Source organism: Triticum aestivum, chromosome 5D (assembly GCF_018294505.1).
Source record: "Triticum aestivum cultivar Chinese Spring chromosome 5D, IWGSC CS RefSeq v2.1, whole genome shotgun sequence".
Taxonomy (NCBI): domain Eukaryota; kingdom Viridiplantae; phylum Streptophyta; class Magnoliopsida; order Poales; family Poaceae; genus Triticum; species Triticum aestivum.
In genome coordinates this window covers 446,229,852-446,248,024 of record NC_057808.1, presented here as the reverse complement: position 1 = coordinate 446,248,024, position 18,173 = coordinate 446,229,852, and the positions used below count along the sequence as shown (strand labels likewise).

Genomic DNA, 18,173 nt, shown 5'->3' with positions numbered 1-18,173 from the left:
GGCCCTGTTCGGCACTTCACCAGCTCCGTAGAATACAAGAATCTGCGGAGTACCTGTTTGCCCACTCCATGATTTTTAAGTGAAGCGCCTCCGAACAGGGCTTTAATACAGGCCAAAGGGAGTTTTCAGTGAAATATACCAATTTGGTGAGCGATTAGGTACTGTAAATCAGCGGCTCTTCTAACTTGCAGAGCATCATTGCAGCTGAGCAAATCAGCAAGCTCGATAGATTTGTGAACTGGCAGTATGCAATTGAATTGAATTCAGCGACAAGTCTTCCTCGCTCGTAGAGAGAGGATCAAGCATCATATTCAGCTATGACACTTGAGCACCTGTGTAGCGCACTCTCTGATCCTGATACTCCAGTCAAGGTATGTAATCAATCAATCAGTTTAGTACATACACTCTCATCTCAAAAACAAGAAAAGTAGTAGTGCAGTGCATATTATATCATGAGAAGTAAACCATACTGATATTGTGCTGATGCCTTACAAGTCTCACATCCAAAATCGATTCAAACTTCACCAATGTCTAAAGATCACTGCTCGTTTAGCAAAAGCTACTTGGAAGAAATTATTGCTACCCAGACATCAGGGCAATGAAAATGGGGAAAGAGTTTTCACTCCAACTAGTGGAACTTGTCTCGCCCAAGCCTCTGAAGATGGTAATTGATGGTCTTGGCAGCGTTCTTTGGCCTGCCCTTCTGCAATCGAGCCACGAGTAGCGTTAGAAGAACGGAAGAATGGATGGCTTAATGCTTTGAAATAAAAACAAAACATTCAGAGAACTAAGAAGAGTGAATCGTGACCTGAGCCTGGGTACAGGTGATCAAGAGCTCCTTCTGCCTCGTGCACTTTTCATCGATCTGCTTGTTCAAGGCAAGGCAGTTGAGGAAGGCCGTCATCTCCAGCATGCAAGGCTTAACGACGCCGCCAAACTTCTTTGGGTTTATGTACAGCCCAGCTTTCCGACCCATCCTGCCATATCACTTACAAGTGTGAACTTCTATGCAATAGCAAAGGCTGACTACTCACAGTCAGTACTAGTATAAGTATACAACAAATGCCTACAGGAGCAATGCGAGAGAAATGAATGAATCATCTGAACCGAACATCTGGGGAAAAGAGCAGAGCATATGGTGATGTTTTACTAGCCAGTGTAGCGTAGGAGCAACAGAGTTCCTCCAACAATCGTGAACTGCTTAATTTTCTTTCCAAGAAACAGTGTGGCGCTGCTAATCTAGGAGAAACCCGGGTTCCTTCAATAACCGCGAACAACGAAATCTCCCTTTCAAAGAAACAGAGTAGGTATTATATATGCTACTCAAAGATGCACTGAATTTGTCGGGCATCACGGCAGTAGGACAGCGGGCACGGCATCGTGCTCATCTATCCCTGCGCTACCGTTTGGTGAAACGACTTTTATGCTGAGACGAGCAATGGGTCGAACAGGTTGTGGGCGCCCGGGGCAGGGGCGGATCTACTGTAGTAGTCAAAAGAAAATCGCAACAGATGGGTGTTATTTCTGTTACCTTGCCTTGATCTGACTGCCGCTGCAGATTCACCACGCCGAACTGGAGCCAACCTGCGAAAATGGGAGGAAAGGATTAGGATTGTAGGCCTTGCTGTTCTAGGGGGTTCAGGGGTTGAGAGGCGAGGGAGGCGCCACGGAGGAGAGGGAGGGGGGAGAGAATGAGGGGAAGCGGGAAGGAGCGCAGGCTAGTGGGGGAAGATGCGAGCGGGGCGAAGGTCACCTGCGCCGTCGTCTGGTCGCCGAGGTTTCTCCGCCGCCGTGCCGCTCTCCCGCACCGCACGGACCTCCTCCTGACTTGACTTGGAGAAAAAGATGTACTAGCCGGGGGAAGAGAGGCAAGGCCCAAGGGGCGATGGTATGTTTGGGTTTCAGGCCCAAGCTAGCCCTCCCCAGCACTTTTGCCTAGCCCATGCAGTATGTTTTTTTCCCTGTCCATGAGTCGTCCAATGCTTTTTTTATTCGTCCATTTTTTATTTTTTATTTGCAAGAAAACTTCCAGTCTATTCATCATCAATCATGATAGTACAATGAAAACAAAAATAATAAAAATTACATCCAGATCCGTAGACCACCTATCGATAACTACAAGCACCGAAGCGAGCCGTAGGCACTTCGCCCCTCCCTCGCTTGAGCTGGGCAAAACTTGTTGTAGTAGACAGCCGGGAAGTCGTCGTGCTAAGCCCTACAGGACCAGCCACCGGAACAGCAACTGTCGCCGTTGAAGAGAAGCTTAGATCGGAAGGATCCAACCTATAGACACACAAACACACACGAACAATGACCGGATCCATGTGGATCCACCGAAGACAAACGCCGACTGAATCCCGCGAGTCCGTCGGGGACAAACCTCCACACGACCTCCGATGACGCTAGAAGCACCACCGGGACGGGGGCTGGGCGGGGAAAACCTTATTCTTCAGAGAGCCGCCGCCGCCTCATCTCTCTGAGCAAGACACAAACCCTAAGAAAGCTCAAAAAAGCATCACAAAACGAAGCTCTCCCGTCGGCAGCCACGCCTCCATGGCCCTAAGATCACAAGAGACGAGGTAAACCGGCACCGGCGCCGGCAGGAGACAAGAAGAACACTAGCGCGGCTGGGTACGAGCGCTTTTTCCGTGGCGGCGGCTAGATGCAGCAGCGGGTCGTCCAATGTTAGCTAAATGAATTTCTCTCAAAAGAAACAGCGGTTTTGGTGAAAATCAAGGGCGTGAGCGTAAACCTTCGAAATGTTGCTTGGACGTCCAAACGTAGGCAGTGTATTCCACCAAGCCAATGTGAATTCCTCAAACATTCCTAATCCATTCATCCAAGCGGGACACAGGGTGTGAAGGTTTTGGTAGAGAAGGCAGAGAAGGAGCTCGGCTTCTCATTAGTCTCAAAAACTGTTCTTGGAAATTTCAAAAAAAAAAAAAAACTGTTCTTGGAAGGTGACTTTACCCCTTTGTTTCAGGATCAAGTGTTAAGAAAAGAGTGTTCTGCTGACAAAAATATATATATATATATATATACTCAGCAAAGCTTATAGCGGATAGGTCTAACCTCAAGACATTCCTTCCCAAAGTATAGAAGCTAACCAAACAAGACTTGCGTATTTCAGACTGAACATATTAGCGCCTTCTCCCAGCCTCAGTCAGACGCAAGGGGTAAAAAGTTCAAGAGAGTTTTGACAGATGACAGCAACCCATTCTAGAGCCAAAGCTACAACTAATGCAGGGTGTATGTAACAAATTGTAGTATTTGATTAGAAACATTATTGATGGCCAATCATTTGGCGCTGATAACATCATTAGAACGCGTCAATTGTGCCCAAAACCATGGAAACAGTTCAACTAATACTACCTCCGTTTCTAATTGTAAAGACGTTTTGGCAGTTTCAATTGAACTGCCAAAAACTTCTTATATTTAGAAACAGAGGGGGCAATAGTTCTAGTACAATTCTCGTGGAACACAAGTTCCCTAAATCATGAATCACATGTTCAGAATACAAGTCCCAAGTCTTTTACATACACTGAAATAGACAGGCACAGAATTACATGTTCTCGTGGAATAAAAGCTCCCTAAATGATGAATCGCATGTTCAAATTACAAGCCCGAGTCCTTTATATACATACACTAAACTAAATAGACGGCACATCAGCCAACTAACTAGTTGAGATACTGCCTGCAGCTAAATGATCTACAGAAGCAAGGGATTCTTTCGCCTTCATCCTCTTGGTTGAAGTGATAATCGTACGTGATTTCCTCCCCTGGATCTATGTGGCGCTCCGAGAAGAACACTACCTGTATGTATGGTCAATGCTCATTTTAGCTCATAATATAATAGTTGGTGCTCACAAGAAATGTGTGATAATCCATCCTATAATGAGCAGGAGCTTTGGTCTAATTGCAAGGAAATTAAATACCCCCCGTCCCGAAATATAAGATCATTTTTTATACTATGATAGTATAAAAGGATCTAACATTTTGGGACAGAGGGAGTACATGTGACAAAGGTGTGTACCTTCTTCTCGTTCTTGACAGAGATTATTTTCGCGACGCAGTTTGGCTGGTCCGACAAAACATGGAAAGAAGCATGTGTCAGGAATACTCGCTGTAACTGGATCAGGGTACATGGACAGGCAAAGCTTACTACCATGCATGAGTGGTTGATGAATCTTGCAATCCCACCCTTGCGGGTGGCGTCGATAATATGCTCCTTGTCAATCTTGAAGAAATAACAGACGCTCTTGTACTGTTGCCGTTTCCCAGAGTGGTACTCGATCTCTCTTTTGTCGGCAACGCGCTGCCCAACAATTTCACCAACATACTCTATAACCTGAGATATTTCGATGCAGATCTATGAAATGATTTTATTTGCTAGACTATTAAATCCGAATATTTTACATCAGAAGGGAAAATGAAAGATAATAGTGACAGAATTACCATGGAGCCACGCGGTATAAACTCTGATGTGTAGAGGCCAAGTCCATGTATGCCAGATTTATACACTACCAAATGCTTCCATCCTTTGGACTGCATATTATAAATTATAAATGGAAATAAAGACATACGTAAATCAGTAAACGGATTTGTCACACCAGCTGACACTGTAATATGCAGCAAACTTTGACGTCTCCATAGCATACGCGACAATATGCAGTATTGAAGATAACCAGCTGCAATGCAGTACAAGATTACTAGAAGGAGCTACCTGTCTTCTTATGCAAGGCTTTGATCCGTTTATCCGTAGCCAAGCATTTATCTGTTCTTGGGAAACACTGCACTCACTACTCTTCACTTGAGGTTTCTTGTAATTAGAACCAGAACAGCCTTCACCCTTTCGTCCTTTAAAACCCTGTTCCACAGGAGTAAAATTAGTTATATGGATTCTGATTTTCAGGCAATAGAGTTCAACCAAATTACCTCTGTGCGTGCACATGTCCATTCATTGCTTCTCAAGCATTTCTCAGGATTAACACGGTTAGTAGCATGATTCAGGCATCTCCCATAAAAACCAATATATTCATTATGCTCGCCTTCTGGATCACTTTGCAACAGACCCTGTTGAGATACCACAAGCAACAATCAACTTTAAAAAGTACAATCCACCAAGGCAATGGTAAAAATGTGATCACCATAATGTTATCTGTCTATTGACTTGTCTATCAAATCACAACATCTCCATGCATTAGGTTTATCTTTTGTGCAATCAACATCACATGTGCCCGCACAAAAAAAGGAGCCAACTGCAATTTTCGCGAACATAAAAATGAAACAGAGGTACATGAGAAAGAAAAGAAAATGACACAGAACCTGACTCATATCATTTTATTTAAGAAACGCTGCATGGAAAATTAATCAATTATCTAGTGCAAAACATCCCTTCTTAGACTGGAAAACTATCACTAGTACAGTAAGTTTACAAATAAGCTTGACAAGTTCACATATTATAGTTCCCTAAAAAAACATATTATAGGCATTCAGCGTATGCATAACATGATGAGAAGTGGGTATTGTGCATTCCAATTTACTAAGCGAAGAAGAATTCAGAGAAGCCTATACCCAGAACATCTTCACTGGTGCATAATTTGACATAACCAATCCATCAGGCCATTGCTAGGAATAACAAAGAAAATAACACATCCACCGAAGCATCATTTAACATTAACATTTCCTCAGTCTAGTGCCACAAAAAACTATGAAGCCAGAGTGCAATCAACATTCATTGCTTCTCAAGCGTTCCTTAAGCCACAAAAAACTATGGGATTATAGTTAGCCTTTTCCTTTGAGAGAGTGGACTCCCAGGGACATTGCATCCACGATCAAAAACATAGCAAATAAAAAAATTCCGAAACTTTGTGGCTTCAATTATGACCAAATGTTTTAGGTGCTTGCAAAATTTGGTGGTCAAATGACATCCGAGGAGCTCTGTAAAAAAATGTGCTCAAACGTATGTGCACTGTTTGAGCAGGATTTATATTTCGTTTGTATGGAGATCATTTGATGTTATTTGGCCACCAAAGTTTGCAAGCACCTAAAACATTTGTTCATAATCAATGCCACGAAGTTTCAGATTTTTTTTTTTGCTATTTGTTTTGATTTTACTGTTCATCATGGGTGCAATGAACTTGGGTGTAGCCACTACTTTTCCAGAGAGTGGTATTTCTACTCCCAGGGACATTGCACCCACGGTCGAAAACATAGCAAATAAAATAAATAAAAACTGAAACTTTGTGGCTTCGATTAAAATACAGCTGAAAGGATATCTCAAAATCTTTTCTAGATGACCTGCCAAACATTCAACCCTCAAGCTATAATCAAGTATGACAGTCATGATCTGGATACCTATTCCAGGTAGCAACAATAACATACGCAACCATGCAAAAATGAAGCGGTACTCCTCAGTCTATATTATACGACTGTTTCTCTGGATTTTGACGCCCAAGAAATTAGTTTTCTTTTTAATCCATATTTAAAAAGTTAGTTTTTTCCCTCAATAAAAGATTCGATCTTTCGATAAAGAAAAAGAAACATCATAAGAATATGCATGAAGATTAGATGAGCATGGATGCAGCAAGTCGATCTGTCGAGAACATGTGGTGTGGCTGCCCTTAACAAAAAAAAAGCCTACCCTCTGGTGGGCACACCAAGCATGGAAGGTCACCGAGCAATTCACATCTCGGCACATCATGAATGAACCCCCAGCTCTGTCACACATCGAGCATGCCTGATGACAAAGGAAAATGCAAACGATCAGGGCAAGAAAAAAGTACATCGGAGGCTACAAAATCTGTCATGAGAGGTACTACCGTGTGTCTGATAACTTAAAACAGAGAACTCACATAATCACTTTTGGCAGGCAAAGCACCCGATAGATCGAAGGCGCTCATTGTGGTGGGATTTGGGCATTTTGTACCGGGTGTCCACAGACCACAGACAACATGGACCCACCACGACGTGTGTGGAACGAGTAGACTTGAATTGTGGTTCGCAGTCCATGAGCTGCTGACGGTGTTCTCCTCATGTGCATTGTCTACTGGCCTCTGTTTATCTACTCTAGATACGTTTTCCAAACTCGTTGATCTTGACGCATAAGATGGATCGTGTTTGACATGTTTATCTGCTCGTGATGTAACTCTCAGACCTTTTCGCAAACTTGTCAGGATTTTTTGAGCGTTCAATGCCCTTGTCATGGCTCCACCTCCATAGCCACATAAAACGCAAACCTGAAAGAAAAAAACGCAATGGAGACCAGTAAGCAGCACTTCTTATGCCACAGAAATAATCACAACAATACTCAACAGATTTAACATGGAGGAAATTAAGGTCATTAAACACCACCATGAACAGATAGTTCTATAGGAGGTACAGCAGCTAGATGTCGTTTTCTCGCAAAAAAAAAGCAGCTAGATGTCGTTTCCAGTAACATACTACTAGCACATAATTGCAAGGATTATCATCTGATGGTTTATGTTAATGTAGTCAGTTCCAGATATTAGACCAGTAAGGCTTGCTTACCCCTTAGCAGAACCACAAGTGGATAACTGATGTAATGTAGATGCCTTTAGTGGCGGAATGACAAATATCCTTAGGTATGGCATCCATGCATAATAGAGTTCCTCTTTCTGATGCAACCGAATTCAGAAGGCATGTGCAAACAAAATGGGGCGTACTAATAGACCTCAGATTCCTACTGTCTAGATGCTCCATATTGTATGATCCTTTTAGTGCAAGAAAGGTCACCCTACCCTCCCAAAATATGTGCATCATCCTTGACAATCTAAATCAGCCGTTCATGGTTACATTGTGGTAGAACCAGGGGTCCTACCGGACCTGCTCCGGAGGTTGTAGGGGAAGGATGGAACGGGACGGGGCGATGATCGGGCGCGACGACGGCGCAGGCAGATGGCGGCGGCGGCTAGGGTTAGAGGCGGCTAGGGTTCCGGCTCCTCTGGGAGCCGGGCAATAGGGATAATAATATTCTTATTGCTTAATTCCAAAAAGAGTCTTACAGCCTATATTTATAACCTAGATAACTTGCATAAGAATTAACCTAAGATAACTTGCATAAGAATTAACCTAAGATAACTTGTGGGCTAAGATTGCCCGGTGGGCCTAGCTAAACCGGCCATAACACATTGCATAAGGACGATCAGATTAGATAAGACCACTTCTAACAAGCGATGATTTAACATCATTAGGTAGTAATCAATAAATAACCTAAAGTGCTTAATTAGTGATGAGAAGATGAACTAGCAAAGCCCCACCTGTAATTTGCATATACGAGAATTCACAACACTTAGGAATGTAAACTACCACAACGATGCTTGTACAGATAACATAAAGCATGGATATACTAAATAGACAGCTAAAAAAATTTAAGAACGAATTTGCTTACAGTGTCCTGGGCATTGGCATTGGTCTTGCAGGGTCTACAGAACCATTGGCCTCTTGGAACTTTTAGAACACCATAGCAAGCTTGGTGCGCCTACATGAGATGCATAGCACCTATGTAAATATGCAGTAGTACTAGGTACAGGTAAGAAATAGAATGACTGACTTTGACAAAGCACTTGCTGCACTCCATCAACTGATTGCAAGGCTCCAGGTATGGAATTCGACAAACACAACATGAATCAGCTGAGCTAAGCCTTTCTTTGTACCTGTGCATTGTACAAGGTATTAAGCAGAACTTTGTTAGATCAGCCAGTAAACAAGCGTACCATGACACATTAATAACAAATGGTATCAGCCATTTTTTGTGAAAATCTAGAAACCACATCTAGTGGAACTACAACCTTCCAGCATTCACTTCACAGGCTTGAACCACATTTTGTTTATCGCCACAAGGACCACGTGCTGATCTATTTGCAGATTCTTCACACTTCTTAATCCTATCAACAGATACACTTGATCTTCGATTCCTAAATCCTGCATATAGTTGGTCCAATATGTTAGTAAAAAAAGATTCATTTAGCATCCCATGTGGAACTTAAGAAACTGAGAAGTTGCTCATGTTTATAGTAATTAATATCCTGCATTATATCATCACGTTTCCCAGTATGTACTAAAAAAAGCAAATACCATCAATATTATAACGAAGTTTTACCTTTTCTTGATGTTTGCACTGAAAGTTGGCTTGTCTCCGCATCTGTTGGGCCAATAGGCTTACCTTCCCAAAGATCTGAAATGAAGGGTGTTTTCATATTTCCGATTTTATGAAGAAATCACTACCTTACTACTAATTGAGATATTTCCAGAAAAATACCGATGCAGGGCCTTTTGCAGTCACGCTCAATGTTCGGTCTCAACCTCAAGGCATTAGGTGGATATCTACTCTTTTTGGAACTCTGAATTCCATCTTCAGCTTTTGAACTGTAATTTTGATTACCAAAAGAATATTTACCTACAGGACGAACTGCACTCTTTTCCTCACAAGAGTGGATGTTTTCTGTGTTGCAGGGGGTTTTGACAGCATTGCATCTCTTCGCCTTTTTAAGAACCAGACTAAGTGGAGCAATTTTAGGAAATTTTCGATTATCATCTGTTATCCCTGTAGCAATTAAGCTAGAATCGAGAAGGGGAACCTCACTACAAACATTTTCACTCTTAGGTTCATTTAAAATGCAGTTGAGAGAAACATATTTAGGTGGTTTTCGAGCAGACATTCGGCTCCCTTCCTGTTGATGTTTTTTTCTAACCAGGGTGCTCATATCCTCTACTTGCTTCTTCTCATCAGAGGAATTTAATTCTCCAACCATAATGCCCTCACCATCTGACTGCTCACCACCTTTCAAAATCTCTTGATGGATGCGAGGCCGTTTCACTGGCTTATTTCGTTGCATGGTAGTATGTTTCTGTTTAATTTTTGACACACTGCAAGAATACGAACTAGCCTTATTCTGTGGTTGAGGGTCTCCATTTTCGGATGACTGCAAAGTAATTTTCCTAGTACAATCATCAGATTCTGAATGTTCCTCAGAGCACTTCAATCTTCTTGATTTCCTTTGTGTTTCAGAACGTTGTCGCTTGCCATTATCTTTGAGTGTACTTCCGTCAGAAATCTGACAATATTTTCTCTTCACTTTAGATGTGTCTAAGTGAAATGTAGAGGAACCATTTAGCGACTTTTCACATCCTGTACTGATAGGCACATAGCTTGACGACGACGAACTTTTCTCAGTTCTTGATCCTTCGTCAAACATGAGTTTTTTGTGTTCAACACCATATTTATCCACACACGAGGATGTATTGTTAAATTCAGGTGATGCTGGAAACTTTGTCACCACAGCACTGGAGGATCCAGAAGAAAAACCAGGCTTCAGTCGTTCTTTACATACACCAGAACCTCTACAGGAGCCATTTTTCTCCGTTACAGCTATATAAGGCGAACTGGCCTTGGCCACTGATTCTTCTGATACATTCTTCAGTCTCTCTGATATAGGAGCGAAAAGCTGGTTTGTCATTTTATTAGAGACAGCTTTCAACAAAGGTGTTTGAGCACTGCTTGAGCAAGGGCATCTTAACTTTTCACTCTCCCCCACGCATCTGGTAGGCAGTTGTACATCATGCTTGCACTTATGTAAACTACTACCACTTTGGTCAATTCTGTCATCGCAGTGCTTTGCAAAGCCACAACCTGTCAAACATTTTGAGACTACAGAGCAGCAGCATCTGCCATCCCGACATGAACCTGATTCTTTCTTATTAGGTGGATCAAGCAGAGGGCATTTGGTCAAGCTGTTGGTTGCATGTCCCATGGAACTGCAATAAATAAAAGAATGTCAAAGTAAGCATGGAAGTAGCTGCAAGAGCACATTTTTTATAGTTACGAAATAAGTATATGGCACATGACAGAGAAAGGGCATGCCACCAATGAAGCGATTAATCAGGCTAATACCTAATCCAAATTTCAAGTTTGCTCAGAGAAAAATATTCGGTACCATGAACAGGAAATAGAGTGTTACAACAACGATGGAGCTGAAATATTTCCAATAACATGTAGTGAAGAAAGAAATTGTTCATAATGCAATGCCGACAACCAGAACTCGTCAAAAGCATAGAAATATTAACTTGCCTTCTGTAATGAAACCCATCAGGAGAGCACACATGGCAAGAAGGCTGCAAGATATAATCTCCAGAACATAGCGATGGCCTTGGTATGAAAGTGGAGCAGGTGCAAAGCTCATGCAACCCTGAAAAAATAAAAAATATGCCACTGGAGTAAGACAAGACATTCAAGAGAAGAAAAAATCAATAGAATAGTTGTCTAACACAGAACCCACCTAGTTTATGGATTGGAGCACCGTCATTCGAGAATTGAGTTCGGCACAAGTGACCAGCTCCAAAACCAAGTCTAGAAACATCTTCCTGAACTCTGTAACAGCATCGATGTATTGATTTTTCTAACGTTGATTGATCATGTTGGCCAAAACTAGGTAGAAACTCCCTAGATGAAGAGCAGGAATTTCGACAATGGCAGATGATTTTGGCAACTCTCGAACTTCTGTGTGTGCATGAGTCGTCTACACACTCAAAAGTATTATGTCCATTGGCCTGCATAAAATGGTTGGAGCATCAAAAAAATTGAAACATAAAACAATCATGTTGGTGCTTCATTGTGGTGTTGGCAGTTATCATTTACTTATGATATGTCAATGTGTGCAAGTGCAAGATCAACTCACCACTTTATCATACATACAGGGAGCCTGATGGGATATATCGCCCGCATGATTGCCGGTCCTGCAATTTGCAGGACATGGAACTCCTGCACAAATTTTGGAGCTTCCAGCATTAGGTTGGCTATGCAGCAAATGCGACTGGCAGTCACTATGGATTAAGGGCTCATGACTATTTGCAAGAGGTCCAACTTTTGAAGCACATCTGCTGGGTGCCACTGAAAGAGCAATGCCATCTGATATCCTTTTCGTATGAATACTGGTAGAGACCAAATTAGAATGATTATCATTGGCCCTTGGCTCAACTTGTCTATTTGCACTTTTTGAATGATAGGAACTATATGCACCATCACAAACTTTGGAGCTTCCAGCATTAGGTTGCCTAGGCAGCAAATGCGACCGGCAGTCACTATGGATTAAAGAGTTCTGACTATTTGCAAGTGGTACAACTTTTGAAGATCCACTGAGTGCCACTGAAAGAGCCCTGTCATCTGATATCCTTTCAGTATGAATGCTGGTAGAGGCCAACTTAGAACGATTATCATTAGCCCTTGGCTCAACTTGTCTACTTGCAAACTTTGAATGATAGGAACTATATGCACCATCCAAACCCTTAGGAAGGCTATGCTCGCTACTCTTGAGAATATCATCGATGGCTTCACTATTCCTCTCAAGATGCGAAAGAAATATTGAGATAAATGAATTCTTGGCTGCTGCATCTGTAACCTTGCCACCTTCAGAACGATTGATAGCACTAGCAACTCCATTAGATTGTTCGCTAGTTCCTCTACCAATTGGTGGTTCATAATGTTCCCCTATATTTTTACTGACCTTGACTGTTTGCCTTGGACAATGATCTGCACCAAAGAGTAATGATATTATTTAGATATCCAGGTGGGGGAAGGGGGATGCTCTCACAGGCAGTGCACATACAAGGATCAAACTTGATGTTTCTGCTGTGGTGTTCTAAATCATAGCAAATTACTTTTGTTGTTCATCAACTAAAACGAAGTCTTGGCATGGCTAAGAATACACAAAATTGCAGATGCCTGATCAGTAGTTATTGCAGGTACTTTGTAACTTGAATGACAATTGACAGCAAAAAATAATGAAAGAAGAGCATAATAACAAACTCACTTTGAGTTACTGATGGCAGATGTGACTGAGGTCTCTGAAAATCAATTAATGTTGACTGCGCCGACGGAAATAGGGCAGTCAGAGATTGATGATAAGAGGACTGCCCAAGCTTCAATTCGGTATTCGAAGCACTGCTCAAACTATCTTGGAGTATTTTGTTGGGAAAATTATATCTGCCTGCCCTAGTATCATTGCTAAAAACTACTGGAGATCTTGGAGCTGGATTACGAAACGAGGCACCAAAGTTATTCTCCACAAGATCTGCATAACTATGTGACGAATGATTCCCATTGTGATGTGCATTCGTGCTTGCTGTAATATATGGGCTTCCACTTGGCCTGCTAATTTGGTTTAGGTTCACTGCATTAACAGTATGGTTTTTAGCAAGCCCTAGATTTGTTTCAGAATTCTGCAGTAAAGCAAAGTTCCTAGCAAAAGATGTGTGTACATCAGCACTCCTGTAATATGTTCCATCTCTCTTATTCCCTAGCTTTTCAACGGTAGTGTGCCCTCTACCTTCATTGTGCAGATCACTGGAATAAACTGTTCCGCTTATAGGTCCTGTGCTTTTTCGCAGATCATTCGAATAAACTGTTCCGTTTATAGGTCCTGTGCTTTTTCCATATGCATTGAATAACCCAACTTTTTCCATACTAGTGTTTCTCGCAAGGAGATTTTTCAGCCTGTATCCTTCTGGAGAAGGATCTATACACGCCCATTCTGGCCGATCACACTTAGTGTCAGTAACATATGATCCAACCTAGATGAATAGAAGGGGAAAACAGTTAACGCACATTTGAAGTAAAGGCTTCGCATCACTATCAGGACATGTTGGACTGCACATGTGAGGAATATATAAAAATAACACTTATTTCTTTCTGCTAGAATGCATCATCTCTGATTAATCATTTTGCAACACGTCAAAGTATCATCATGCCAATTGCATGTTAGATTTAACTCCTCTCGCAGTCAGACATAGAATCACACCACATGTGATACATCGTAAGTCAGAAGTTATACAACTAATTCATGGTGTCCAAAATGGAATTAGTTACCAAGTAAAATATAATAGATTGAGTCACAATCAGATGTAATCATCTAATACTTACCCCTACGCAGTATTTGAACCAATGTGCAATACTCATGCCATTCTCCATGAGGACAATTTCACCAGCTTTTTCTGCAGGCCCTCCTGCATGCTACATCAACAAATGTATGCAAGTTAAAACTTTTATCGACAGGAATATTTCTGTGAAGTCGAGTATGTGCATAATAAAACACAACAAGTTAGGCAACAGTCCTATGGTACCTCACAAAACTTAGCTACAGACATCCTCAACTGATGACATGAGCAAAGAACTCCAAAAAGCCCAGCATCACCCACGAAGAGCTCTCCACCTGTTCAAATGCCAATAGAAGAACTTTACTGAAAGAAGGATATACATTTAGTGATGAGAATAGTTTTAGGCAGCAGGATCAAGAGATTGAAAAAAAGTTTACAATCCAACTAATAATCGATCCCAGTTTTCTCATTTGCACTATATTAATACTAACCAAATGCCGATGTGGGGACATGGTATGCAAATAAAGATTTGCTAATTGATAGTCATATTTAATCCTAGATGATTTGGAAACCTTTATTCAGTCATCAAGAGATACCTTTAAAACTTTTTGACACAATGCAGTAATGTCATGATCATTTGGTGCACAAGCAACAAGCAGAGATGCTATGATCAAGCACTGCTCATCGTACGTAGTTCAGTGGCCGGGGGTTAAAAAAATGCTTACTTAACAATGGTCTAGCCATTCAATGGCTACCGCCCCCACGACAAACCGGTAGTGAAACTAGGTTGCAGATCATGTTGCAAGGTGAACCCACCGACATTCAGACAGGAGACGTGGATACGATCCGTGAGAGGCGCGGGCTGATGGCGAGGGGTCGGTTTGGATGCTAGCTTCTGCATCATTTGCGCTGCACTTGAATCCTGAAACTGCGCGGCGCCGTGGGACATTCCTGCATGACAAACGGTGAGGCTCATTACATACACCCAAACCATTAATTGTGCACATCAGGTCACTGCTAACTGAGAGTTGAGAAGCATACCGTCGATGGTTGAAGTCGAAGTTTCCCCCGGCAAATTAACCTGCACATTAGAGGAGGTCTTGTTGAGGAACAATGCCCCCAAGGAGGACTGCTCGGCGCCGCTGCCGGCGGACAACCCATACCGCGGGTACTTTGGCAGCACCGCCGGCGCGCCGCCAAGCGGAGTATAAGCGCGAGAAAGATCGACGGCACCAGCAGCAGAATTGCTGGCATTGCTGGCGCTGGGGGTGTGGAGCAGGGAGTTGAGGTCCGGCGCACGGCTCAAATGGGGGTAGCTGTAGTAACTCCCGGGAGGAGGTTGGGCGAGCAGGGGGTTGCTGCTCGGCCCGGATCTCGCGGGCTGGCTCCACGGGGTCGGGTTCGGCGGCGACCGGTCCGGAACCGCCGCGGGGCCCGGCAGCGATTGGCCCGGCGTTGCCGCGGCGGTGTTGAGCGCAAACCGGTCGGGCGCTGGCGCGGGGCTCGGCCCCAATCCGGCCGGCGTTCCCGCGGGCCGGCCGTCGGTGAGGGTTTCCGGCGGCTGCGGGGCGGCGAAGGGGCGGAGGCGGTGGCGCGGGTCCGTGCTGCCCGCCTGCGGGACGCGCTGCAGCAGAAGAGAGGCAAGGCGATGTGAGGATCTCTTGTCCTTCTTCTACCTTGGAACACAGGGAGGGAGAAGCAGAGCAGATCGTCCCCAAAGGAAGAGCAACCCCAAATGAGGAGCGTAAAGCAGTGTCGCGCGCGTTCTCATGCCCCGAGAAACCCCCGCCCCGCCCGAATTACCTGGCTCGGCAGCGCCGGCGCCGGCGCGGCCGGCGGGCGCGGAGGCGGCCACCGCGCGGGCCACGCGTCGCCGTCCATGGCCCCGGCCCCGAGGATGGGTGGGCGCCGCGGCAGTGGACCGACCGAGGGTGCGTCGAGGAGAGGAGAGGGGAGGGGAGCGGTGAGCACGGCCGGGCCGGCAGAGGGGCGTGGTCGTGGGAGGGGTGGGGGTGGTGGGCGTGCAGTGGCAGTGTGGACTCCCTGTGGACTGTGGTGGTGCTGGTGCGGGAAGCAGAGCGGACAGGGCGCAGCAGGGAGGGCCACGTGCGAGTCGTGCGTCGCGCTGCAGGTCTGCAGCGGAGTGGGGGCATGCGCATTGGCTGTGTTCCACTACGGTTTTGGTTGGCTCCATCGCCCGCGAGTCAGGCCAACTCCAATTGCACGACCCCGTCCTATCCATCCGCGTTCAAACGAATAAAACAGGTCTTTCAACGCGCGGCCACAAATGAACCGTTATTTGTTTTCTGTCCGCTTTCGATCCATTCTCGATTCAATTTTAGGCCGAGTTTGCAGCCAAACAGACACACGCAGAAGCGAGTGACGCGTGCCCTTGTCCTACCCTGACTCGCCCATCGGGGAGACAGACCCCTCCCCCCTTTCTCTTCTTCTACCTCCCTCCGCGCCCCGACATTGCCGCCACCACCACCCTTCCCGACCGCGTCGTCTTCCACAAGGGCCGTCCCAACCAGCACCGCGCCATGCCATAGTTGTCTCCGCACCGGCTTTCCGGAAAGCATTTGGCCGACGTTCTCCTTGTTGTCGGTGGGAGAGAATCTACGGCCGCCGGCGTCGCTCGTCGTCCCCAACCTCTTCCGGGCTGCCGTTCGTTGCCACAGGGCGCCCTCCAGCACCACCGACCCCCAAAACCTTGCTTTGCTGCCTGCAAGGGGAGCAGGACGTGCACTATCCGGCCGCGCCCCCAGCACGATCGTGTTGGAGATATGCCCTAGAGGCAATCATGTATGATGATATTTCCTATGTGTTTATGAATAAAGATAGTCCTTGGATGTAATCAATGATACTTGTTGGCAAGTACGTGACTTGTCTGTGAGATCTTGTTCGTATGATGCATCCTAAATGGTCCCTAGTCATAAGTGATGTGTGGGCGCATGTCAGACTAGACTAGCATATGACACGGTAGATGGCTCGGTCTCACTAGCCATGGAGCATTGGATACTAACCGGATAATATGGACTTGGAAAGGTCTGATCAGATTCGACATAGTCGGATCCGAGTCGAGATAAGGTCCGAGTCGGATAGACCCAACTATGAGACGCAGCAACATGTCATCTGTGAGTCTCTAGTACAACATACGTTCTATGTCCTAAGACCTGAGCTGGCGCATGTACTCGGGATGGTGATAGACTTGCTTTGCGCCGACCAAACGCTACTCCGCGACTGGGTAGTTACAAAGGTAGGTTTCAGACTTGTCCAGACCCATGTTGCGAGACATGGTCGAGCAAGATGGGATTTGCCCCTCCGATCAGGAGATATATACTCTGGGGCCCTCGTGTGATCCGACCAGGATAAGCATGGCCATGCGACAAGGATTATGAGATAGTCCGGTTTGTGGTCAGCATCACTGGAACGAGAAAGAGGTCGGGCTAGCACAAGGATGACAGACTCGCCTTGAGCCCGACAACAATATATCGTGTGGCAAAAGGAATGGAAATGTGATGTACAGGTTCGCCTAACCAGCTTCATAGTCTGCTTGGTGGTCAGCACGCCTTGCTAGAGGCCGCTACCAGCCATGTAGTTCGGAGGTGATCCGAACTACCACCAAGCCGGCTTGAACCTAAGGGGTCACACGCTTAAGGGAAGGAACCTACGAGGTCGGATCCAAGGACACTGGTCGGATGTGATCCGAGCTGTATTCGGATTGTGGCCGAGTAGACTTATGGGCTTTAGGGTCCGTGCGAGGCCCAAGTGTTGAGCCCACGACGGACGCCTATATAAAGTGGAGGTGCCGCACACTCATGCGATGGATCGCTTCGGCGCTGTCACTAGAGTTTGCATGTGTTGCGAATAGCCACCTCCACTCGCCGCCGGTTGTGTGATCGGACCTAGCAGTCCGCCGCACGACGTTCCTCCTGCATGCGCGGATACCGTTAGAGGCGGTGCATTTGCCCTGCTCCGGCGAACCTGTTCGCGGGATCCAATCGGCTACGTGGGAGACCGGCAAGGAGGAGACGACTTCGGGAACGCGAGGCGACTCCGAGAACGCGCTGCCTCAACTCTACTTCCGCTGCACTGCACTGCGCGTCTAGTGGTAACGAACTGTGATCCATCTCCCGTAGCATGTTCTTGGTTGTTTTGCGCGTAAGAAAATTTTAATTTGCAGTCGACGCACCCTACCGTAGAATCCAACAGTGGTATCAGAGCCTCTGCTATAGGATTTGGATTCAGATCATATGCATATTAGATATGTGGAGGCGGCAGAT

The 18,173-nt window shown here is 45.1% G+C and overlaps 1 protein-coding gene across 5 annotated transcripts; it reads right to left on the bottom strand.

The window, feature by feature from the left end:
* Positions 1 to 428: 428 nt before the first annotated feature.
* LOC123122585 (uncharacterized) lies at positions 429 to 15,918 on the bottom strand. Of its 5 annotated transcripts, XM_044542805.1 has the most exons (23): positions 15,694 to 15,918; positions 14,932 to 15,514; positions 14,707 to 14,841; positions 14,137 to 14,225; positions 13,937 to 14,026; positions 12,828 to 13,587; positions 11,697 to 12,547; positions 11,090 to 11,207; positions 9,281 to 10,651; positions 9,122 to 9,196; positions 8,811 to 8,943; positions 8,573 to 8,675; positions 8,411 to 8,500; positions 6,855 to 7,238; positions 6,644 to 6,739; positions 4,936 to 5,073; positions 4,724 to 4,867; positions 4,456 to 4,545; positions 4,166 to 4,348; positions 4,034 to 4,078; positions 3,692 to 3,813; positions 809 to 977; positions 429 to 703 (listed from the first exon to the last, which is right to left on the bottom strand). In XM_044542805.1, exons 1-23 carry the CDS (start codon positions 15,769 to 15,771, stop codon positions 629 to 631), a joined length of 5,922 nt encoding a protein of 1,973 aa, XP_044398740.1. In that variant the 5' UTR covers positions 15,772 to 15,918; the 3' UTR covers positions 429 to 628. The 5 variants fall into 5 exon arrangements, with proteins under 5 accessions (XP_044398740.1, XP_044398738.1, XP_044398739.1 ...); XM_044542801.1 differs by lacking the exons at positions 429 to 703; positions 809 to 977 and adding an exon at positions 11,298 to 11,568 and having other exon boundaries at positions 3,469 to 3,813; positions 9,281 to 10,776; positions 15,694 to 15,917; XM_044542802.1 differs by lacking the exons at positions 429 to 703; positions 809 to 977; positions 14,707 to 14,841; positions 14,932 to 15,514; positions 15,694 to 15,918 and adding exons at positions 11,298 to 11,568; positions 14,616 to 14,649 and having other exon boundaries at positions 3,469 to 3,813; positions 9,281 to 10,776.
* Between the last annotated feature and the right edge of the window lie 2,255 nt (positions 15,919 to 18,173).